Source organism: Lygodium microphyllum, chromosome 5 (genome assembly GCF_053477565.2).
Source record: "Lygodium microphyllum isolate KBCC chromosome 5, Lygodium_microphyllum_v1.1.10, whole genome shotgun sequence".
Taxonomy (NCBI): Eukaryota; Viridiplantae; Streptophyta; class Polypodiopsida; order Schizaeales; family Lygodiaceae; genus Lygodium; species Lygodium microphyllum.
Window position 1 is genome coordinate 105,851,968 of NC_141139.1, and position 25,018 is coordinate 105,876,985.

The 25,018-nt window shown below is 38.9% G+C and overlaps 1 protein-coding gene across 1 annotated transcript; it reads left to right on the forward strand.

The window, feature by feature from the left end:
• The first annotated feature begins 1,433 nt into the window (after positions 1-1,433).
• LOC148036246 (uncharacterized) lies at positions 1,434-13,468 on the forward strand. The gene is made up of 6 exons (XM_087678903.1): positions 1,434-1,459; positions 3,911-4,043; positions 11,479-11,881; positions 12,006-12,364; positions 13,209-13,288; positions 13,408-13,468. The coding sequence occupies exons 1-6, from the start codon at positions 1,434-1,436 to the stop codon at positions 13,466-13,468; spliced, it is 1,062 nt and encodes a 353-aa protein (XP_087535029.1).
• The last annotated feature ends 11,550 nt before the right edge of the window (positions 13,469-25,018 follow it).

Here is a 25,018-nt window from a genome sequence, read left to right on the forward strand (position 1 = left end):
ATAGTCTTTATCACTTGGTGATGACCCTTGTCCAATTTCTTATCTTTAAGGGTTATCACTAAGCAATTTGTGGTAGCAACCCATTGTCCAAAGTCAATCTCTATTGCTTGTTATGACCCTTGTTTAGTGTTCTTGTCTTTGAGGGTCACCATCAAGTGATTTGTAGTAACCCATTACCATAGATAAAACTTTTTTGATTTTGGTGGTGACTCTCATCCAGCGTTATTATCTTCGAGGATCACCACCAAGCTATTTATGGCAACCCATTGCCTAAAGGTAGTCTTTATCACTTGATGGTGACCCTCATTTAGTGTTCTTATTGTTGTTGCTCTTGCGAGCAAACCACCAAGACCCAAAAACCACTTATTGCTTCAAGCGTTTCAAGCTGAGAGCTATGGCTACTTCTCACACAGCCATGCACACTCTTCCACACACAAATATAGTGAGCTTGCCTTTGAATTTGATCAAGTGCCTCCTCCCATGAATTCGTTGATAGCTCCATGACTCAAGATGCTCCCTTAAATAAGGTCCATCTCCAAGCTCCAAGCTTGGATCTCCATAGTCATGTGCGCAAGAAGGGAGAAGAGAAGAAGATGATGAAAAGAGGAGAAGAAGAGCTTCTCCATGGTCCCTCACTCTCTTGCACTCCCTCTCTCATACATAAGAAGGAAGCAAGAGTAAGAAGCAAGAAGCAAGAAGCAAGAAGCAAGAAGAGAATAAGTTTAGCCACACACAAGAATGAGCTTCTTCATTCATTTCTTGACTTTTATGCATACTCTGTCCCCTCCTTGGGTGGACATCCATTTTTTGGTCCCTTGCCTTTGCCCATTCCTCTACTCTCTTCCCTTCTCCTTCCTATTAGCGTAGGTCTCAACCTGTGCCTCTCATTCCTTACAACTTGCATAGGAGAGAGCTCAATGCTCTTTTACAAAATGAATTGCAATGCACATGGTGCTTTTCTTGCTAACATATTAGGGTGCACTTAATATTGTGTGCTTCCTTTTACATTTGAGACTTTTGCTTGTATTTCATGTTTTTAGATTTTTCTACGTGTGCATTTGTTCTCCATTTTCCTCTTGCCTTGAGGATTGTCTTCCATTTTTTATTTTTCAATTTTTCCATCTTGGTCTTCCAAGGGTGTAACATTTACCCCTCTTAGCTAGGTGCGAGTCCCATGGAACTTGATGGTATGGGCTGAAATTATAGAGGGTTGGTGTGGAATGGTTCTTGGGGCCTTTGGAGAGGTGGGTCACTTTGGGAATGCTCTTTGAAGCGAGTTTGGAAGGTTTTCAATGGCAAAGCTAGATGATTGGTTTAAGAAGGCCTTCATAGATATTGGCTTGCTGTACCATCATATAATGTTCCTGAAAAGAAAAAGAGTGCACTTCCTAGGGGGTTGTGTCTACCTTACTGTGCAATGCACTATGCAAGTTATGGCGAAACTGGGAGATGGGTTGAGGTAAGCCTAAGGTATTGTCCCACACTTGAGGACCCAATTCGTGTAAATGGAGATGTTGTGAGTGACTTAGGGAGACATGTCTATCAATCATGTCTTGCCCTTGATGTGCCTTAAGTTGTGATGTGGGGAAGGGCTAGGGTGGTTCCTAGGTGCAGTGGTTGTGATGCTCATAGGGTACCAATGGACTGATTTCATTATTGTCTTCCTTCTTTTTTCCACTTCTTTCCTTTCTTTTCTTTGTGGTTCATTTTTTCTTCCTTTTCTCTTCCTTGTTCTTTTTCTATTTTCTTTTCTTCTTCTTCTTCTTCTCTCTCTCTCTCTCTTTCTCTCTCTCTCTCTCTCTCTCTCTCTCTCTCTCCAAATTGCAAAGGGAGCACATTTAGTGGCATCCTATTCACAAGCAAGGGTCAAGCTGCGTGGAGACTTAAGGGTTTTGCTTAAGAAGGTCATGCTTTTCATATACCCCTCCAAGTTAGCTCTTATATTGAGTGGTGTAGATGACAAAAATGGGTGGTTGTACCCAGTGAATCTACTATCACTCATGTCTTCTAATAGGTTTATACAAAATGCTAGAAAGAGGGTGGTTCTCATCATGAGGCAAACCATTGCACAGCTATCGAAATTAATATAAAAAAAGAGGGGTGGTAATCTCTCTTCCTCTACAATAGATTTTTGCTTTAATAGTATTCACAACATGTGGAGATAGTTATAGGTGGTAATGAGAGTGGAATCTGATTTTGAGGAGAAATCTTTGAGGAAGCCTACTATTCATGGGCGGAGGTCCCTTTCAATGAAGATCAAGCTTTCTTTAGGGGTCAAGACATTCATGTTGTAGATCATAGAAAGCCATACCTACCATGTGCCTCCCAGGTTAAAGTCAACTCCAATCTTCCTTGGGTAGGACGTGTAGATAGGACCATCCCTTTTGAGTAGTAAGGTACTGCAGAAAGCCATCCAAGCTTCTAAGTTAGAGTCCCAAATGTTTTTGCACCACTTAGGTTGTGCCTCATACCCTTCTACTTTTTGGGACACCTCCATTGCCTTGTCTTCCCAATAATTAGCAAGCTCCTATTGTGACCTCATGAGGTGTCTCATTCTTTCCTCCAATCATCTTTTCTAGCCTCATCGTGAGCTTCCTGATATCCTCCACCACCCTTGGAGATAGTACCCTATCCAACATGCGAGTGAAGGTAAAGGGGAATTCGAAAGGGTGATTACAATTCTCCCATTTCTCCCACACTTCAAGTTCCTTGCCCCAATTTACAAGGTTGCACTCCTCGCTTTGAGGGATGGCCACCTGTGGAACTTACAATGGCTTGCTTGGAGCTTCTTGCAGGCTAGTTCCACCTACTCTCTGCATTTTGCCTCATCTTAACCATGCTTTTGGGTGTATGGCTTCCTCCCCTTGCTCTTTTGGTTGTGCTTGGGGCTACAAAGGGGGGTTCAGTTCATGCATTTGTTCTTCCTCTTTCTGGTTATGCTCAAAATCTAGCCCTTTGTCTTGGATCGGTCTTGTCAACTCTTGTGGAAGTGGCTGCACTTTTACTGCTCTGGCTCCCCAAACCCTAGCAAGCCGAGTTCTTGTCATGGTCATCCCCTTGAGCCATTCTCTCTCTCTCTCTCTCTCTCTCTCTCTCTCTCTCTCTCTCTCTCTCTCTCTCTCTCTCTCTCTCTCTCTCTCTCTCTCTCTCTCTCTCTCTCTCTCTCTCTCTCTCTCTCTCTCTCTCTCTCTCAAACGTGCATATCCTCCCTCCTCTCCGTGGCGCAACCTGAACAAATTATGCTTCGTAAAATAGGTGAAATTCTTTCTTATGTTGACGCAAGTGCCTCAAAATTTAGATAAAATTTGACTAGTTCTAAACTATTCTAAAGTTCTTTTTGTTCATTTCACATCTAGTTATTCACAACAAAAGATGCTCCAACCTTATCTAGTAGACTCGCACAATATTCCAATAGGATCTTTTATCGGCAATCTTTACATACAAATGGCCATTTCAGTGTGCAGATGACTCAGCTCTAGGATTTGAAGGGATTATTGTTAAACATGCCAAAGTTAATGTACTTGCCTCTCACTTGCCTATGTAGTAACAACAACACATGAGTAACACACATACCTTGGCATTGTATTGACAAGGTCTTCTAATGAAATAAGCTTAGATTTGGTTATAATCATTCACTTTTTTATTTTGTAATGCTTCTGCAACTTCTAAATCTACATTTATGGATATTTCAGATTATTTATGACTCTCCCCACAAGTTGTTGTCGAAGGTGAAAGTACTAAAGCGTCTACATAGCAATAGATAGAAGTGAGAGTATTGGAAGCTATACGTTTATATACTTCTGTAATCCCTCCTCAATCCCTCAAAGGCTCCTCAAAGTTGTTCTTTCTTGTCAGCTATGAAATTGCATGTGAAACATTAAATGTGATGTAGTGATAATGTGTTGCGCAGTCTTCCAGAACCCAAGGAAGTGCTAACAAATGTTGAGGATAACTTGGTTCCTTCTATAACTTTGATACATGTTGAAGATGATGATGGAGTTGAGGAAGGAAGTGTGCCAAATAAAGTGTGGCAATGCATCTTGGTATGAGATATTTTATACTTTTTAGTGTGTATTTTTAATTTTCTTAATTGTTTTTTTAGTAGTAGCAAGTACAATTTTTGGTGCACCTCTTCAGAGATTTAGTAGTGAAGTCAATGGATAGTTCTACACTCCTCTTAATCAATGCAACAGAAAGGAAAAGATAAGACAATCTACTTTGCTAAGATCTTGCTAAGCTGTCCTGCATCTCCAATTATCTCCAATGCAAATGCCATTTGTTCAATGGATTTTTTAAGCACGTTTGGAGATCCAAATATTACAATAGCATATGCAGTGCTGAGGCAATGCTTAAGGCAAGAGAGGGATGGATTTGATGCCCACAGCATGTCATGCAAATTTGGTGTAGGTGCATGATCAGATTATTTGAAAATCTAATGGCTTGAAATGAAATGAAGAGGGTAGGCCTTTATCTCAAGCACTTTAGTGACTCACTAAATGTACTTGGATGGTTCAAGAAAGAAGTAGTTAAGATGAACAAGAGGTCATTCAACTAGCACAACAAGAGATCATTCAAGTATGCCTGGGTGCTAAATAGGATGAAGCCTATAACTCCATCACTCTAGTAGCATCTTTGGGAAGCTAGCACGAGGTTTCCCAAATCTTTGGGAAGCTAGCACGAAGCTAGTACGACTCCAGTAGATTTCCCATAAGTTTGGGACACGTGGTCAAATCTTTGTATTTGTCATAACTTGAACACTATAACTCCAAATCGAGCGGTCTATAGCTCATTAGATTCCATTTTTCAAGCGCTTTCCAATGATAGGTCATATCATATGGTTTTGAGAAACTTATGGGCATGTTATCCGGGTGCCACCTTTTTAGTATCCAAAAAATGGGAATTGGGAGATTCCCAAACTTACTAATATTGTGTTTGAGGCTTGTATCTTTGGGAAGCTAGCATGAGAAAAGTTCTCCAAATCTCGTACATGAACTGCTCATCTTATTGAGTTGTTTCATTTTGATCTCTGTGGCCTGATGCCCACCACATCTCTTATAAGACATGACTATTTCCTTACATTTATTGATGATTACTAAGTGATTACTCCAAGTATGCAGTGCTTTATTTTCTTAAATAGAAATCTGAGGTGTTTACACATTTCAAACACTATTTGCATATGGTGGAACATGAGCTTCCTTACAAACCCAAGGCTATCCAAATTGATAATGGAGGCCAGTATGTCTCCAATGAGTTTATAGATTTTTGCCACACGCTGCACATCATTCATGAGTTTAATGTCTCTTATACACCTCAACAAAATGGTGTGGCCAAATGAAAGAACAACACTATAATGAACTGTGTTTGTGCTATGATTTGAGTTGCTAGTGTCCCCCTCTCTTATTGGGAAGAACCTATTTCTATGACATGCTATACAAAACTGGTTACCTAGTCGCACCCTTCCCAATGTCATAGCCTATGAGTGATGATATGGTTCTAAACCTAATCTCTCTGACTTGAGGATTTATGGCACCCCAAGCTACTCACTAATTCCCTTTGACAAGCGAAAAAAAATCTCTTCACAAGCCGAAAGTGTATGTTTCAATTATGGGGATTGCTTTGGCATAAAAGGTTACCATTTATATAATCATGGCACTTGCACTTTTACCTTTCGCAGATATTATTTTATGAGGACCCGCTATTAACCCTCACTCGTTCCCAAGAAGACTCTTCTTTACTTGAGGCACTCTCCAAATTATTAAAGTGTTGAGTGGTGGACTTCCCCAATGGCTATGACCCTAGCCCCACCTCCACATCCTCCTCTTGGTGGCATTCTCCCGGACTCCCAGTGATTTCAAATAACAATGATAGTACCTCAGTGATTGCAAATTTTCGTAGCATAACCTTGGCTCTCTCATGTGATAGTCTCATGCAACCGTGTGACAATCTCATGCAACCATGCTACCATTCCACGATGCAAACGTGTTCATCAACCTCCCTCTTCCTTTATGTGTTGCAGAGTCATTCCCTGTTGATTTTGAGAAGATGAGGTGCAGTCTCATTCCCCATTGATTACGAGTCACTTCCTCTCATCGAGTTGCTTCCTCTCACCAAGTTGCTCTACCTCTGACCAAGTTGTAGACTCATTTTTGTCTCTTTCTCTCACTAAGGCACCTCTTCCTTAGCACCCCTTTCTCCTTTGAAGCATCTCTGTCTGCGACCAGATCAGATGGAGATCAGACAATTGCCTCATTAGACCACTCTACTATGGCCTATCTATCACCATAGCTCCCTGTGCAGAGTTTTTGCCCCAGGTGCGCCACTATAGCCCCCTGCACTCCTTCCTATAGGCACTGCCAATGCCATAGGTACATGCCAAACTTGGTTTGCCACCATAGGTGCCCCTCCAGTCTTGTGCCACCCGGCCCTAGTCAGTAGTAGTACCAAAATCTCCTAGAGCCTCATCAAACAAGCCCACTTCTGCTGCAGAATCTCCTGTGTCTCCTCTTTGTCAACGGACTTCTCGCATCCACATCATGGCGATAATCATGGCCCATAATAATAACGATCATGGTATCCCATTTTCCATTGTTTCTCCATCAATGTTGGCCACTTGCCACCACCTCCTCTGCATATCTTTAGAATCCCCCCCCCCTGAAGGAGATAGTGCTTAGTGCTCACCTACTTGATGGCTTCCTCAAGAATTGACATCATCTGCATTCCCTTCTAAATGGCTCAACCTTTCCCTTATTGTTGCTAATCCTCACTAGTAATCGATCCTTATCCTTTGTTTGGAGGAAGATAATAGGCATCACAATATTGGTTGATAAGCTAATCATTTGGTTTTTGCATATTAGTTGATAGAACTCTTCATCATGCAAGGAGTTTCATTTTATTGTTGAATAGAACATTTTAAATGGAGCACTACAAAGTTAGAACAATATCTGTAGCGCTTGACTAGAAAACCTTTTGATGTTGTTGAACTTGATTATATTGCAGGGAAATGCAAGTAGATGAGGCACATTGTTTGGATACATAAAGGAGGTTATAGTGCATTGAGAAGAAGTTGTTGCAAATATAAGGCCATTCTATTCAATAGTAAGCTTGCTCAATGCTTTAGCTTTGAAGTACTAACATTTTAAGAAAAACGAGTGTACTTATGAGTTTAAGTATTACATTTGTTCATCTTGTCTTTCTATAAGTTTTTGACTGCATGCAAAAATTGTAAGGTTCATATGCCTAGCTATGTCTCCTCTTAGAAGTTATTGTATCCATGATCATACTCTATCATTGTCTTCTATTTTATTATCTTCTCTTTAGAACAATGTTATTTAGGAACCTATGTCTATGTGGCTCATAATAATTTGATAAGGAAATGCCAATTATATAATAGAGGGCATATTCAAAATGTGGTTAACTAAGGGATTCTAGATTGAAAGGGTTTCTTGTTACCACACATTTTCTCCTCATGCTAGGTGTTGTTTTACTCTCCATAAATATATGTCCCCTTAAACAATCAAGATTTGTGCGATGTTTAAAATCATTTTCCTTTCTTTAAGAATTGGTGCTGGTTCTTGAAGTAACGGAAGCAACTGTGAATTGTGTTTTAGGGCATGGCAAAGCTCTAAAGACCCATCCACAAATTATATGAGTAGCTAGTGACTTAATAAGCTTGTAGATAAAAGATAATTTCTATAATATGATTAGTCCCATCTTTGTTATCTATGTATTTTGATATGCATGTTACTTATGTGTTTTGTATTGTTGATTCTATCTTCGTTATTGCAAATTATCTACAAAAACTATGAACTACTATAGTTCAAAGTGTGCATGGGAGTTTTCACGATTGCATGTATATGTGTACCCTTCATGTGTATATGCATGGTAAGGAAGAGGTTGCTGATTGGCATATGCTATCTGTGTCATGAGGTGCTTCTTCCTTATCGTGCTTTATTTGTATATTTGAGTTTTGCCATATATGCAAGTTTTCTTGTTACTTCTGGGACATGTGGATTGGCATGTGTCATGAACTTGGCATATACATGTCATGATACCTCCATCGTCTTGTGATAATTGTATGTAGGACTGAAAGGTGCTTGCCAAATAGGCAATTAGCTGTGAATTTGGCAAGTGAGTGTCTTTTGGTAGGCATGTCACAATCGACTTGGCACTGTGTTGTGAACTTGACATAGAGGTGTCATTTTAATTGTGACACCCTCCCTTCTCCCTTCTTGGATATGGATGGGAACTTGGTCATGAATTTGGCTAAATAATACCTTGGCCTACATATGGATGAATAAGTGATGGGCATTTGGTCATATATTCGACTGCACAATGTCTTGATGCGCTAGTTATGTGGTATTGTTTGATGGAATGGGCATTTAGGTCGTATACTCGGCTAGAAAATGTCCTCACATGTGTATTTGTTTAAAAAAGTGGTAATTTTTTTAAGTTTTTTATATTTTTGAACTATGACTTAATGTGATTTTTGTAACATTTTCAATGTCTATATGGTATCATGCAATTGTATAGTTTAATCAAGGTTTACATAGAATACCAGTATAACTTGAGATTGATGTTATACAAATTTGTTTTCAATCAAAGATCACATGTCACACTAATTTATTTGAATCAATCATAGGTGGCAAATATGTTTTTAATTGAAAATATAATGCAATTTATGTTGTCTTTTCAATGTTTTTCATATACTGCAATCGTGTATTTCAATGTTTTTTGTATACCGTAGTCGTGTATTTCTTTTAATTGTATAATTTAATCAAGTTTTACATAGAATACCAATATAACTTGAGATTGATGTTACATAATTTTGTTTTCAATCAAATATCACATGCCACACTAATTATTTGAATCAATCATAGGTGGCAATTATTTTTTAATTGAAGATCTAATGCAATCTATGTTGCATTTCCAATGTTTTTCATATTTTGCAATCATGTATTTCCTTTTTAAGATCATACTACAATTGTGTATTTCAATGTTTTTTATATATTGTAATCATGTATTTATTTTAATTGTGATGATAAGTTTTGTTAGGTTTTTGTCATGTCCATATGCAAGTGTAGGGTTTAAGCCTTTGTTATCATGCTTATATGCTTGCCTTTCTTTATTGTGGACAATTTATGATTTACGATGGCCTTCAACATTGGCAAAGCTCTTCGTATTTGCTTGATAGATGCCATATCATCTTGCACAGAACATCAAATATCCTTTGTTAATAGTAACGATGTTGATTTTGTCATCTTTTGCAACCGAGTATGTGCATCCATGCGTACAATGTTGCAGCAACAATGGCTTTCACACTTAGTCACTTATGTGCTTTGGGATTCAGAGAAAAATTTGCATCTTTGTCACACACTGCTTGGAAATGCACCCAAGATGCTAGAAGATCTTAAAGAATTATCACCAACATCTACATCAAAGGAGAAGCTAGCCTTATGGAACACAAAGTGGAGAGAGGAGGTAGCACACTCAAAGAGGGCCAAGGACTTGTCTGGTGCAATTTCTTTGCCAAAGCGTCTTAAGACCACCATAGGTACAAGTCCTAGTTTCAATCCCACTAGGCAACAAGGTGATTTGTCAGGGGCAGGAACTATATTGCGTACATTGAGGAATCACCAATGTGTACAAACAATTGGCATTTCCTTTGATGCTATCAAGCTAGGGAGAGTTATTGGCCAAGGTGCCTTCGGATAGTGTGTTGAAGCTACCGTAGAGCATATTAGCTATTTTCCTTCAAATTTAGCATATTGCGCTAAAATGTACAATGGCTCCAACAACATAAACTGCAACAATTTAAAGTGGAGCATGGGATGCAAAAAGTTAATGCATCAGTTGTGTGATGGATTGCCTTTACTTTTGAGTCCCCCTTGGGTTACAATCTTTCCCTTCTTCAATGGTGGTACATTGAATTGTAAATTGATGTGGGGACATTTTCAAGAATGTAAATATAGAAGAATAATTGAGCATATGCAAAATCCGTCAATGGGATTCAGACCTAGTCCTGACATGGTGCCTAGTGTAGAGGAGATGGCCAGAATTATGGGTGTCATAAAAAATATGTCGAATATTATTCATGCATTGGTAGATGGGATGAAGACCGTGCATAGCGTCGGTGTCATCCATTCATATTTCATGCTAATAATACGGTATTGGACTTTACTAGAGATAGCACCCCTAGAATTGATATCATAGATTGGGGTCTAATGCTTATTTTTGGTATGATAAGACCAGCCCTCAACTAGCAATGTGGGGGGGGGGGGGGGGTAGATAATCCCATGCACATTATAGATGAGCGTAGACAAAAAGGAGCATTGGAGAGGAAAAGAAGGTCATGGATTGCACCCGAGATCTATGACCCACTGTGCCAGTTTGCATATGGTAAGGAGTTAGATGTGTATGCAATTGGATGGCTCATCATCTGCCTTGTTGAGTTTTGGTGGTTAGGCCAATGCTTGTGGTTACATAGGGATCCATGAGATGCTCCAGATAAAGAGATCATGCACCTAATAGAGTTCAAGGAAAGGGATCGCATGTTGGCAGATGATAGGGCCATGCGAGTATCATTTGCAGATCTTGATGACTTTTTGAGGATGAAGTGTGGCACTGATCCTACAAAGGCACAAAGACCGCCCGTAGAGCTTGTCCCTATCCTAGTTCACCCTTACTAAATAATCCACATCTTTCAATCTCTTCCCATATTTTGTAAAACATCTAATCTAGTTTTACTAATCTTTATGGCTCATGGATCCAAAGATGCCTCGAAACATATCATAATTTTTTATAAAACTCTATGGAATACAACATGTAATTTGTACTATATAATGCCATCTCATGAGCATCATACTCCATCTCCATGCCATGACGTAGAATGTAAATGCTTTACATGCTCGAGTAATATTTTTATGGATTGCTTCAGGCCATTTGACTCATATATAAAGTTTACTATTATTAATCACATCTTGATAATTAGATTTTAGATCCATAATGCTTTCCACATTATAATTTATAAAGATAACACTTAAAAATATCATATTTTCTCATTCAATTAAGATATGCTCTCGTAACAATCTTTTAATGTTGAATGCAAGTTTTGACAATTGAATAAGTGATATTTCATTTGGATTTCATGGGAGATTCTTACAAGATTCAATAATCTTTGATGATACTCAAGAAAATCTAGGTCTTGTGAGACTAAGAAAATATGGATCCAAACCTACCTTTACTCAGATTCGTGAACAAATTGAAGGTGATGAGCTCATAGATGGGTCTTTTAACTTCATTGAGGACAATTATATTATTAAAAAGTGACAAGAGGAGCGATTGAATCTTAGTGATAATCTTCAAGTTTGCATCAAGAGGTCTGCTAGTGTGACGAGTGAACCACGTTCTCCGAATAAGTGACAATGTTTAGAACAAGTTGTAGAGGATCAAAATGAAGCTTTAAGCAACCTCACTTTAAAGCTAAAAAGCAAATTGTTAAGTCCAAGCACTCTCAAGACTTGGAAACATGAATGCAATAGAATAAGGCTAAAGTTAAAACAATCAACCATCTCAAGGGATGATAGGTCTGAATTACACAGCGAAGATATCAATGGAGAATCTCAAGTTCATGTTTGGTATAACGAATGTAACTCATTGTATGGGAAGGGATCAGTGGAAGGAAATCATGCCGCATATACTTGTCTTTCTAACTTCATGAGGACACACATCATGCAGAGAAAACGTCATGAAAAAAATTATCTTATGTTTCGAGGGCTTACAAAATTGGATATACAACATACTGTAGTTGATCAAGAACTAGATGATAAGAAAGAAATAGAGATGTCAATAGAGAAGTTACATTCTTACATGGAGAAACATAAAGGTATTATCTTTTTTATTTGTTTGAGTTTATATATGCAGTTCTTTCTATTGAAAATAAGCTGTGCATTAGACGAGGCTTTTTAATATCAAACTCGTTATATAATTTAAGTCTACTTTTCATGTAGATTGGGATTTTGAGGTCATCGAAGCTACCTTACATGACTTCAAAGACAAAATCTTTGATCGTGTAAGGTGCAAGTACGATGACATGTGGCTACATTTGTGTCCTTCAAGCTCAAACCTATATACAATTTTGATAGAGCATACAAAATCAATATTGCACAAAAAGTCATTTTTGAAGGAGGAGGAAAAATCCAAGCCATTGCTCACAGGATTGTGTGGACGTCCTCAAAAGGGTATAGTGCATGATCCAAAACAAACATCTCTTAGCAAGTTCATAGTCTCTACAAAGGCTAGAAATTCAACTCAGGGTGATCCATTGGCCTCATCTCTAAATGACCATGAAGATGATGAAAATTTGTTGGTAAGTTTAAACTTGTTATATTGGGGTTTATGGAGTCACATAATTGAGGTCAACAAGAAGAGCATCAATCTGAAATCTTTATTAGATGATCAATGTAGTGGCAAACTTTGGTTTTCAAAGCTCTTTCAGAGCCTTTTACTAGGGTAAATCTGAATTATGGAAATACATGCTTTCAAATAGATTGTTGTTTTTGTCACATTGATTGTCCATGTATTTCAAATAGTGGGCAACCATTCACAAACTTCTCTTGTGCTCATTGCAAAGGTATACCTAAGCTTTCTAACTTTAGGATGAGAGTATATAGGGAGAAGTTATCCCAAGAGAAGAGAGGGGATAGGGGAACTGGATTTGGTAGAAGATTAGATTATCTCACTAGACAGGAGCTAAGACAAACAACACTTGTTGCCAAAAAGCATATAAGATAACTCACTTTTAAACTATGCAAGTATAAGCTTTAGCTTGCATCTCTTTCAATGAAAATTAGGAGCTTACATGAAGTCAACATGGAGTCTCTTAAGCAAAGAGATGCAAAGAGATTTTGTAACAATATAATATAAGCCCATAGATTGGGAAAATTTGGTGGAAAACCTGCTCTATGGGACTTCTTACAAGACATAGCTACAAATATGTACGATCAAATGGAGGCTAGCAATATAGTGCAAATACCAAAGCTTTGTTTGAGGTTGCAAAGATGTGGGGTGGACCAAGTTTGCATGATTTCCTCACTACTAAACTCAATGGCCCTTCACTCTCAATGACAAAGAGAGCCCATAGACAAGCCACCCACTTCATACATGGTATACATGGATATATTTTTGATGCCATTGCTGAAATGTATCGGAAGGAGAAAGAAAAACAAGGCATTGCAGGAAAGATTCCCTTTATTTTGGTGGAAGATGAGACTACCATAAAGAAGCGAATAAGGTAAACATATTGCAAAATTCTCGATCAACTTTTAAATAATATTCTCAATCAATATTTTGGTGTAAAAAATATTCTCGATCAACTTTTAAATTTTATGACATTTGTTGTTTTGATTATAGGTGGAGCCCTAAAGATGATATGCTTATTGAGTTTGATGGATACAAGTCTTTAGACCATTAGTGCGGGACTTTATGCATGATTAAACTTGGACAAGGAAAAGTAGGCTATGATGTAATTGTTGATGCTCTTGATACTCATATCATTGGTTGTTATGCAAGAGTCTTTGTTGCAAATCCACTTCATGAAGCACTTCCACGCTTAGTTGTGACTGCTCATTGCACATGCAATCAGTTTGATGCAAGTTTTGTCCAAAGGCAATGGAGTGAAATCTCAACATTGTGGGATGAAAAGCTTGCCTCGAGAATAGGTCCTATTATTGGACATGCATCAGATGGAGATAGTCGATGAAGAAAACTAATGTTAGTTGATTATGTTCACAAACATGGCACCAGATACAAGATTGAATGGGATGGATGGCCTCTCTCACCCAAATTATCAAATGGAGAGATTTTGGGTATACATGATTAAGATTTTATGAAAAAATCTTGGCAATATTCTTGACAAACCAAAGCGTCAACTGGATCTTTGGGTTACCTTGAATCATGTTGCTATTGTTTATGATTCCTTTTCAGTTGACAAGCATATGCTCAAGGAAGCAGATATTACGTGAGATGACCATCAAAATTGGGCTGCAACACAAAGAATGTGTAGTAGGCAAGTCCAATGGTGTTTGGGGGAGCTAGCAAATAATGGAAAACATAGAAAAGAGAGGAGCATGGTGGGAACACAAGCTTACCTTGAAATTGTAGGAGACTACATTGATATTTTCTTGTCTCCACACTTCACCTTGGTGGAGAGAGTCCATTTAGCAGCAAAAGTGGCATTCTTTTTTCAATTTTGGATATCTTGGATTATGAAACATGCCACATATACATTGCCAAAAAAATTTATTAGTAAGGAGGCATTCCTAGATGTACAACTCTCATGCCACTTTGTTGTACTACTCATAAAATATTTTAAAGATTTTCATTCAAATAAGATACTTCCAATACATTTCACTAGATCTGAAGCAGTTGAAATCTTCTTCAGCAAAGTTGGGAGCATGGTTGGGCAAGAGCACACTTATGATTTGATGGACATGCTACATAGTATAGGGATCTTGAATAGGCTTTCATATTTTGAGTGCAAGGAGAATAGTGTGAAATTTACACGTGCCCATAAGAAACATGAGCATGTATGGAGAGATTTGAGTCTCAAGGAGACCATGGAAGAAGTGGATTTAGGTGATTACAGATGTGTTTCAACTGATGAGAAAATAATTCATGCCTTGAAAAGGGGATTACAAAGTGCTCACCACATTTGTGAGCGTTTACAAATGAAACCAAAAGGTAAAGAGGATAAGCAATGGTGGTTGGAGCCTTGGTCCAAAGGTTTTTTTATGCTTATGCTAGTTCAAATTTCCAAGATTCTAATACAAATAAGGAATTTTCAGCTCCTACAAATGATGAGTGGATTCATAGGAGGATGTATCCACAAGTGAGATAAGACATGTAGTAGATTCTTTGTTGGATGAAAAGGACAAAGTACATCAAGTAGTGGAGATTGACAATAATAGGTTTCTTTTTAAATCAACATTGGTAAGTCAACTCAATGGCAATCCCACATTGTCCAAAGATAGGCTTACAAGGGTGCGACAAGGAGTATACTATAGTAAGAAGGAGAAATATCATACTCAAACAAATGACAATGTATTTGGCATTGGTTTAGATTGTGCTATGTTCTTCCAAGAAGAGCATACCAATGGGAAGATTACAAGGCTATTGATAATATCTTCAAAAAGTATTAAAAAATAAAAGCCAAAGTGTGTGGTACCTAGGACAAGTTCAAAAGATGAGAAGAAAAGTTGGTAATGCCTATGTGGAATACAAGAGAGGGTTTAGCCTCCTAGATAGGCCCTTAGGAGTGGAGGTTCAACTTGGATGGTATCAAAAATCAAAGGGAACACGGACCTTTACATATGATTTGACAAACCTTGATATGATAGATATTGAAAGTGTCATTGCTCTTACAAACCTCACATATGATTATAATAATAACAAATATAAGCTTGATGAAAATGATTGGAAGATCTTCAATGAATTCGTAACTGACCATTGAGGATAGGTAGACAAACATTATTTGTCCTCTTTTTTAGTATTATCTCCTATGTAATTTGAGTGAATGAAAAAAGTCGTATAGAGTGATTTTTTGGCATTTTCCTTCATTTTAATGTTTTATATTTGTATATTTGTGTTAGGAATGCGACTAGTGGATCATGGTGATGCGTCTAAGCATGTCAAAATCAGCATGGACTCTAGCTTTGAAAATGCCAAGATATTGAGTAGAACACACTTATGGATTGGAGAAAAAATTTCTATATCATATTTTTTGTATAGCTATATCTACTTTGTAAAGAAATACAAAATAAGTTTTGTGTAAATGTAAAAATCAAAAACCATATTTTTCATTGAATCATCATGTGTATTTTGTATATTCACATTTTTTGTATAGCTACATCTACTTTATAAAGGAACACAAAATATATTTTTTGCAAATGCAAAAATCAATTATGTGGATTATTCTAGAATTTACTTGTGGGCTATAGAAATAAAACATGTTTTTTCCTTTAATGTACCTACCTCTTTGAATTACAAATGAAGTGTGGCTTCATTGTGTTGCTTGAATTATGGATTGAGTAGCATTTATCTCTTGTCATCTCCGAGAGAGAGAGAGAGAGAGAGAGAGAGAGAGAGAGAGAGAGAGAGAGAGAGAGAGAGAGAGAGAGAGAGAGAGAGAGAGAGAGAGAGAGAGAGAGAGAGAGAGAGAGAGAGAGAGAGAGAGAGAGAGTGTGTGTGTGCATCCGCGCGCGTGCGCATGTATGTATGTGCGACATATATGCCTTTGATCTAGAAAAGAGAAGTGGTGGAGAGGATATTTTGAGATGAACTAGATACAATAGATATAATGATATATCTTGCTAGAGCCCTACTACCACCATAATGGTGCAACATCAAGATCAATATTGCAATGTAAGAAAGCCCAAAGATAGTAATAGGATGGTCAAAGTATTCAATTTTGTATTTTTTTATTAAAGACATCTAAGACTAACTCTGGGCTAGTCTAGCTTCCTAGTAATTGTGCATCATGCTTTAGGCAATGCTAGTCGTAAAGATACTAACGTGAATGCCCTTTGCTAACTAGTTCTAGGTTGAGAATTGCATGCTCTAGTTATATACATGATGTCTCTATCTAGAAATTATTTTAAAATCTTACTTTTATTGATAAAATTTTGAAATCTATCTTTGTATGTCCTATATTACAATGATATTTTCATTCTCAAGAGATTTTATGAACCATTGGGAGTTGCTTTGTGGTAAATTCTATATTGTAGTATCTTGTATCTATACTATTACATAGGGATCTATTAAATTCTTTACTTTTTAAAAAAACTCATAGTAAGGGATTTATAAATATTGCTAAAAAGTCACATAAGGGCCAAGAAAATTTTGCAAAATAGGTTACATAGGGATATATAAAACATGCCTTGAACGCACGTGATGCCTAGGATTTATACATAGTAACTTACCTGAGGCAAAGGCATTCTTCTCTTCTTCCAGCTCTGCAAAAGCATTGTCTTTTTCCCCTCAGTCATCTTGTTGAGTTGGCTCTGAAGTTCTTTCACCAAGTTGTCGTATTCTTCAATGATGTGCATGGCTGAAGGCACTGAAGTTGTTGACACTTTCAAATGGGATACCTTCGTCCCTTGGCACAATTTGGAATCGGTTGCATGCTGCTAGCCTTTTTGCTCCTACAAGGGGGAATCCTTTACTAGGGGAGGTACAATTTCTTGCACTTTGCTCATTAAATACTACACCCAAGCCATAATGTTGCTTTCATTAACCGTCTCTCCCACGGTTCCTTGCATTTGTGTGACTATTGGGGTGACCATGATAGGCAAGTTTGTGTATAGAGGGGCCTTTCGCTTACCTTCTGCCACCATTATCCTTTTCCATGCCTCTTCTACTACAGTACTCGTGCCTGGCACATCTTCTTGAGTGGAGCTCATCATTGCTACTTCTTGAGATCATGAGGGTTTCTCCACTGATCTCTTGATAGCCAATGCTATATGTTACTCCCCTCTTACTGCCTCAGCATCGCTCCTCCTCCTTTTCTTGTTTCTTCCTACACTCCTCTTCAAACCTCTTTGATTCCCCTTCCACCCTCTCAAGTTCTCTATTTTCTTTAGAGGTGGACCGGGTTCTCTTGAGGTGAATTTTCAATGTGATCTTCCTTCTCCCACCCTTGCTTGACAAATTTGAGCCTTGCTGCTTGCGGATTGTCCTTTCACTCAAGGTTCTTTGTGGTTGAGTGGGTCAACCTCCTTCTCATGAGTAGCTCATTTTTTTTGTCCTCTCGACACCTATTTAATTCATTCTCCCCATGTTCTTCTATTGAGAGTGAAATAGGCAGGCTCGCTAGAGTGGGAGAGTGATGCTCTTGTGGGATCGATGATGGCTTTGGGATTTTCTCTACTACTTTTTTCCTTTTCCCCTTCTCCACGACTTCTTGGATTATGGCCATTAGTACCCCTCCAAACCCTATGGTTGAAGCCTTGTAAGATGGTTTTTTCCTCTTTGACTCTGTTGTGGTAGTCAGAGACTCCCCCTTGTTGCCCTTGCCAATATTGCTAGCACCTTTACTAACGCCTAGATTGTTTCCTAGGCGTACGTGTTCCAGTTTACCTCGTCGAGTGCTTTTACTACAAGGATTTCGTGTAATGGCACTCCTATTCTGTTCATGAGGGCATTTTATCTCTGCCTTGAGAAGAGGGTATGGACCATTTTTTCTTGCACTTGGATGGTAGGATCAGGAATGTTGACCAAGATGATTCCATCATTTCTGTAGACTTTCTTGTTCTCCATCCCCATCATCCTACAAACGTCCGTCTTTGGTCTCTTCTCTGGCTTGTCCACTAGTCCTTGGCCCTTCTCGACAATTTCTAGACTAAGAGCAACTTCCACCCCTCTAGTGGTATCTCCTTGCCTGATTGTTACACTATTGTTTTTTCTCTGGGCATCAAAGGTCCTTAGGAACTCAGTGCACTTGTTGTGGTCAATGTCACCCCACCTTCTCTAGGTACTTGGAAAGGTTGCATTGTTCTATTATTCACCTAATGACCTCTTTAGATATCGCCAATCCCCCCAGATTATGGATGCTATGGTATTTTAGTTGATTGAACACTTGTATCTCCATGGCTAAGCCATATCTTCTGTGTTCCTCCTTTGAGAAGGGGGGCTTGTTAGTTTTATCCTATTGACATGCCATTTGGGTTCTTGTTGCCACACAATAGTCCATAATTAGTTCTCTTTAAAGGACATTTCTTGCACAGAAGGTAAAGTGACTAGAAAGATTAGTGTCCAATAATGAAGGGTATAAACCACAAAATGAGAACTCTCACATCAATCAATCCATACATTTTTACACATTCATTCTTCCCTTTAAAATTCAAATCCCATTTCAATTTTTCATCCATATTTCACTTTTACCCCCTTCCCCTTGGAAAGGATGAAAATCCTTCCTAGGATTGTGAAAATCTAGGTGTAAGAGCTTTTAATGCATCTGTGGTGTGCCTTACTTTTTCAAGAGCCAGTTGTAAAACATGGGGTTATACTCTAAGGTTGCATAAAAATCCATATCATGTGGATGAATGCCTACTTGTGTGATATAAGTTAATACATCAGTCAAAGAAATCACCTGAGTTGATTTGATTGCAATGTGGAGTTTCTTCTCCGTTAGGATCCTATCCAAGTATGAGTGGAGCATGATGTTGTCTTCTAATGGCTGATTCCTTGTCATGGCTAACACGCTAAATGAAGTCGGAGACACATATGTCTGGTCATACTCAGATGTCTTGATGGCATGTTGTTACTTTGCATTGGTCATGATTTGATAACTCTCTTGAGCTAATGAAATGTGTAAGGTATACCACTTGCGTAAGAAATTGGACTCAGATTCGATTAATCATTGGAGTTCAACAAGTTCTTATGGTGGCATGTAAATGTTAATTTTCTTGAAGGATGTGATTAATTATTGACTTAATGAAAATTTTTGCAAAATTTCATTGCTAATCATTTCATTTGCAATAGTGGGGGCCTTAGTGAAAAAGAATTTGTATTCTTCCCAAGAACACGACAAGGAATGTATCTCATTTGCTATAGATTCATCAAGTAATCCTAGGTCCGAACATTCATAACTTTTGGTAAACAATGATAAAGCTGATTTGAGTCATTGGATGCACATGGTTAAGTCATCCTATGTATCCATGGCCATGTTGGAAGCCACTTCAAGAATGAATTGTCATTGTTGTGATGGCCTAAGGCCTACTGGTGGCTTGGATTTAGTTGGACTAGACAAGTTGATGTGTGGTACTTCCACCTTGGGATTCTCATTGGGTGTGGTAAGATTGGTTTGAGAAGTTTGGAGCTCGGTTGATGCTTTGTCATTGATTTTTGCAGTGGTGATCACCTTAGAGTTATTAGGCGAGAGCTCATTCATGAGCATTCCCCATGGACTCTTGGTTTGAGCTTTGGATCGAAACCATTGGAGCGCTCATTGATTGAGCACTCTTCCTTTTGGTCTTTCTCCTCCCCTATTTTAGTTGACATTTTTGGGCCTTGGTTTTTGGGGCATGAGATTGAGGATCATACATGGCACTTGAGAGTTTAGGTGGCCATATCAAGGTGTTACCTTCATGGTAGTCTTGGACTCGTAACAAGGCTTTTGGAACATAGCGCTTCCTAATCACTTGTGAACTATAGGAGCACCAACTCTGCCATTTAGGCCACGAGTTTGAGGCATAGAACTATGAGTTCTAAGCTATGGTCTATGTTTTAGAATCTATTCAATCTTTTGGTCTGTAGCTTTGGGTGTAGTTTCTAGAGGGTGATGGTACTTTGCAATGGGCATACATTGCGGTGTACTACCCCCTCCTTAAGATTGATACTAGGTTTAGCTAGCAGTGACACCATAGGCTTTTGGACAGTCATGGTGCCCTTGCTGAAAGCCATTACTATTCTAAAATTACGGATGGCAAGATGGATGTGTTACGAGTCATAGTCAACATTACAATGAGCTTGTTTTTTAAACACGCACCCCAACCATGATTCCTTGCTAACACTTTTCTTGTTAGGTAGCACGTAAAAGATGATGGGTAGGTTCACAATCTCAATAGAAATCATTAGTTTACATTTCCCCAGGAGTGGAAAGAATTGCTCCCCAAACAGGCTAATTTTCGCATTGGTTGGTTACAATTGGGGTTGACCCATGGCGATACAATGCTCATGAGTTAAGATATTTGAGTCATCTCCCTCATAAATTCGTGCATCAAGGGTGTATGCCTTTTGGGCAGTTACAATTATTCGCAAGTAGGTTGGTACCACTACTTCCTTATCCCCCTCCTCTAGCTCTATGATCGTTCCAAATCTCACATTCTGTGGTGATTCTATCATCATAGGTTCATTAAGTGGATGAGAGGGAGGGGCATACTTTTTTAATTGACTTCTGTTGAAAAAGCCTGTTCTACTTATATTGCAAAATTTGAAAGGTCCAAATCCCTTGAATTTCATTTTATGCTTGTGTCCAAAGTACATCAAGACTAGGTCTCCTTGCCCAAAGTCTCTTTTTTTTATGTCTTTATCAAACCAACTCTTGCATCATGCCTTTTCATAGATTAGAGCATGGGTTCCAATGAGACAACCCTTAGATAGGAGTTCCAGCTCTACTAATCGATTTATCCATGCCTCTTGGCCCTCGCATCTCTCTTGGGTTGCTATTCTCAAGCTTGAAACAAAGTACTCTACTACTAGAATAGCTTTGGTTCCATAGATCAATCTGAATGGAGTATATCATATGGCTATTTTGTTGACTGTCCTATATGCCCACAAAGTTGCCATGAGCTTGTTGTCCCAGTCATCACTATGTGAAGCAGAGACTACTTTTGTTAGGACATTCAGCAACATTTTGTTCATGGACCCGACTTGACTGTTGGCTTGAGCATAATATGGTGAGGACATTTTGTGAATTATTAAGAAGGTGGATGATAAGTGAGGGATCACTACATTGATAAAGTGTGTGCCTTGGTCACTAACAACTCTATGGGGCAATCGAACCGTGAGATTACTTACTCCTAAAGGAACTTGGCCATGGTCCTAGCATCATGTTTGTGAGTTTCTCAAGCTTCCGTCCACTTGGTGAGATAGTTTGTGGCAAAATGATGTACTTGGCTTGAGAGTACTATGCCACATGGATGATTGGACCAATGAAAAAAAAAAATTATTTCTTGAATGATCTGGGGTCAAATCCATTTTGTCCTTATGAATAGAGACCTTGGTCCATTGACATCATCACAATGCTTCATAAAATTAGTTTCATCACAGGATAATGTGGGCCACCAGAATTGAGATTGGAGTACCTTACGCATTGTGGTGTCTTCCCAACTAAAATGCCCTCCAGCAATCCCATCATGTGCTTCCTTAAGTGCATCATATATTTCGTGTTTGTAGACACATCTCCTTAAGAGTCCATCACCCTATCCTAACTGATACAATTGACTCAATAGGGTTGGATCTTCAAGATTAGTCTCCTTAACCTAGCTTTTTCTATGGATCATTTTTAGGTAATCCATTCTCTAGGATGTGGACTATGCCATCTACTCAATATGATGATGTGAGGTCTGCTCTAAACAAATCTCACTCTCGCTAGACATTCTAAAAAGGATGTACATCTGCAAGATCATCAATGATGCCCTATCTAGCCACTTCACCTATGGATATGTTGGGACATGTGATCTGCCACATATAGTATTGTTTGCCTTTGCGTACGACCACAAAGAAGTTAAATTCCAAAAGCAAAAGTAACCATTGAGCAATGCATCCTATTGCATAGGGTTTGTTCGCAAAATAAAGCAATGCTTGATGATCCACAAAGAAGATAAAGAGTGTCGCTAGAAGATAGTGTCTAAACTTCTTTATGTGAACACCATGGCACCCTTCCCTCTCTATTGTGGAATAGTTCATTTCTATATAAGTGAGTTGTCTGCTAGTAGAGCTCACTGGATAGTCAAGGCTATACTCACCAGGTTGGCATACCAATACCCCCACAAGAAACTTTGACGCATCAATGTGCACATGGAAGTTAATGGACCAAACTGTGAATCTTAAGATAGGAGCTGAAGTTAGAGCCTATGTAATTCTGTCATAGGCTTATTGACATTCTTCAGTCCACTCGAATACTATCAATAGCTTATACAAAGATCTAGCAATCAATGCATATTTCAACACAAACCGTCGATAGTACCCTGTGTGGCCTAAGAAGCATTGAACTCCCTCAAAATTGGTTAGAGGAAAAATGTCTACAATTTCCTTGATTTTCGAGGAGTCTGTGGCTATCCCATTTCTTGACACAAAGTGTCCTAAAATACAATAGTACTTCATCAAAACTAGCACTTTAAGAGGTTTAGCGAGAGGTCGTATTGGTGATACCATTTGCCACTCTCTCTAGTATGTACTCAGTTTATGGTAACTCATAGTTGTCTCTCTTTGTAGTTGTGTTGATCTTCTTATATTTTATGCACATTTGAGTCTTTCTATTCTTCTTCATGACTATGGGTGATACCCAGTCCATGTGCTCTATCTCATAAATGAATCTTGCATTCAATAGCTTATCACTCTCTTCTTTTACTCTGTGTGTATGCTTAGGATTCATCACATATGGTCGTTGCTTGATTGGTACTGCATTGGGGGTCATGGAAATATTATGAGTCATGATACTCATACCTATTCCCTTCAACTTGTCTAAGAACCATGCAAACACGTCAGTGCACTTCCTTAAGAGATCTATGAGGTCATTCTCTTTCTCAAGTCATCCTCTATGTATATGGGTCGAGGCTTGGCCTCTTCCCTTGCTAAGTTGACTTTCTTAACTTTGGTTGGTCCTTTGATGGGTTCCCTTGCTTGCCCTTTCTACTCGCTCCTACTAACACCACTATTCAATCATCCTTCTTGAACTTAGTGAAGCGCTTGGTGTTAACCCTCAAACAAACAAGGTGGAAAACCCACAAAATCTAAAGCAGAAGACAAAGCCAAGGCAAAAGCGGAATGGAGCATGAAGGCATGCTAAGAAAAATCGAGAAATACAAAAAGTGTGAAAAAGTCCTAAATCAAGGAGAGGCACTCAAGAAAAAGCACAAGTCAATACTTTTGAAAAAGAGTGCAAGGTGCACCATAATTTATTTAAAAAGCACTGGGCCTTGATCTATGCAAATTGTAAATGTAGATGGCCGGTAGGAGGGAAAGTAGGGAGATAGGAGGACAATGGAAAAAGGGCCCTAGGCTATGATTGGCCATGTAAAAAGGGGATGACCATCCAAATTGAATTTAGGGATTTGTATATAAAGTTCCAAATGTGAATGAGAGCTCATTCTTTGGTGTGTGGCAAAGTAGACTCTTCTTCCTTCTCTTCTCTTTTCTTGCATGTGTGTGCTTGAGGGAGGGAGTGTGAGAGTGTGACGGAGTGAGTGTGTGAGGGTGAGGGATCTTGGAGGTGAAGCACTCTACCTTCTCCTCTCTTCTTATTATCTTCTCTTCTATTGTTTCGCACGTGGCTATGGAGGATGGAGCTTGGAGAAAGAGGCTTGAGGATGCTTGAGCTTGCATCATGAATCGTGGAGCTATCGACATGCTTGAGAGAGGAAGCAACTCAATCGGGCATGAAGGTAAGCTCACTACATTCGTAGGGAGGAAATACACGTAAGCTATGTGAGAGGTATCCATTGGTGCTCGCTTGAAACGCTTGAAATAATAAGCGGTCAGTGGGTCTTGGTAGTAGAGCTTGTGCTCATCACTACATTTTGGTTTCATTTGCCGGGACCAACAGATTCAAGCTTGAGTGCTTGCGCACTTCAAATCGAGCATCAAAGTAAGGGTTTCACCCCCAAACCAGAGCTTGAGGTAGATAGGAGGTTTTGGGTCTTTAATCCATGCTACAAGTAAGTATTTTGTATATTTGATGGTTAGTTTAGTAGGAGAAATTAGTTTAGTACCTAGCTTTCTATTCTTGTTGTATTTAGAGTAGGTTAAGGTTAGAAAATCGGTTGGAAAAGTGTAGGGTTTGTTGCTGTAAAACAGGCCAAACAGGGCACAGATCTATGAAAAAAAGGAAGGAAGGAGAGCTAAAGGGGGTTGAGACCCATCAACAAGGGGGCAAGAGTGGCAAGAACTTGGTGAAAGAGGGTTTTAACAGCTAGGAGACCCAGGAGAAGCTCATTTGAAACCCTGGTTGCTTGAGAGAGAGAGTGAGAAAGAGCCTCATTTCGTGGACTTGACTCAATCTCATCGTCAACGAGTTCATTGCCCACTACAGGTATTCCCACACCTTCTCTTGCATGTGTAGTTAGGAACTGGAGGTGCTCGAGTAGTGCAAAGGCTTCAATCACTCGGCACGGTGAATTTTTTGTCAGCTTGACAAAAACATGTCACACTCAGCCCATCCAAGTGACGGCAACTTTGGGGTCCCAGAATCGGCCCTCAGCCCACCTTGTATTCGGCCACTCGATCCTAACAACTCGGCTACTCA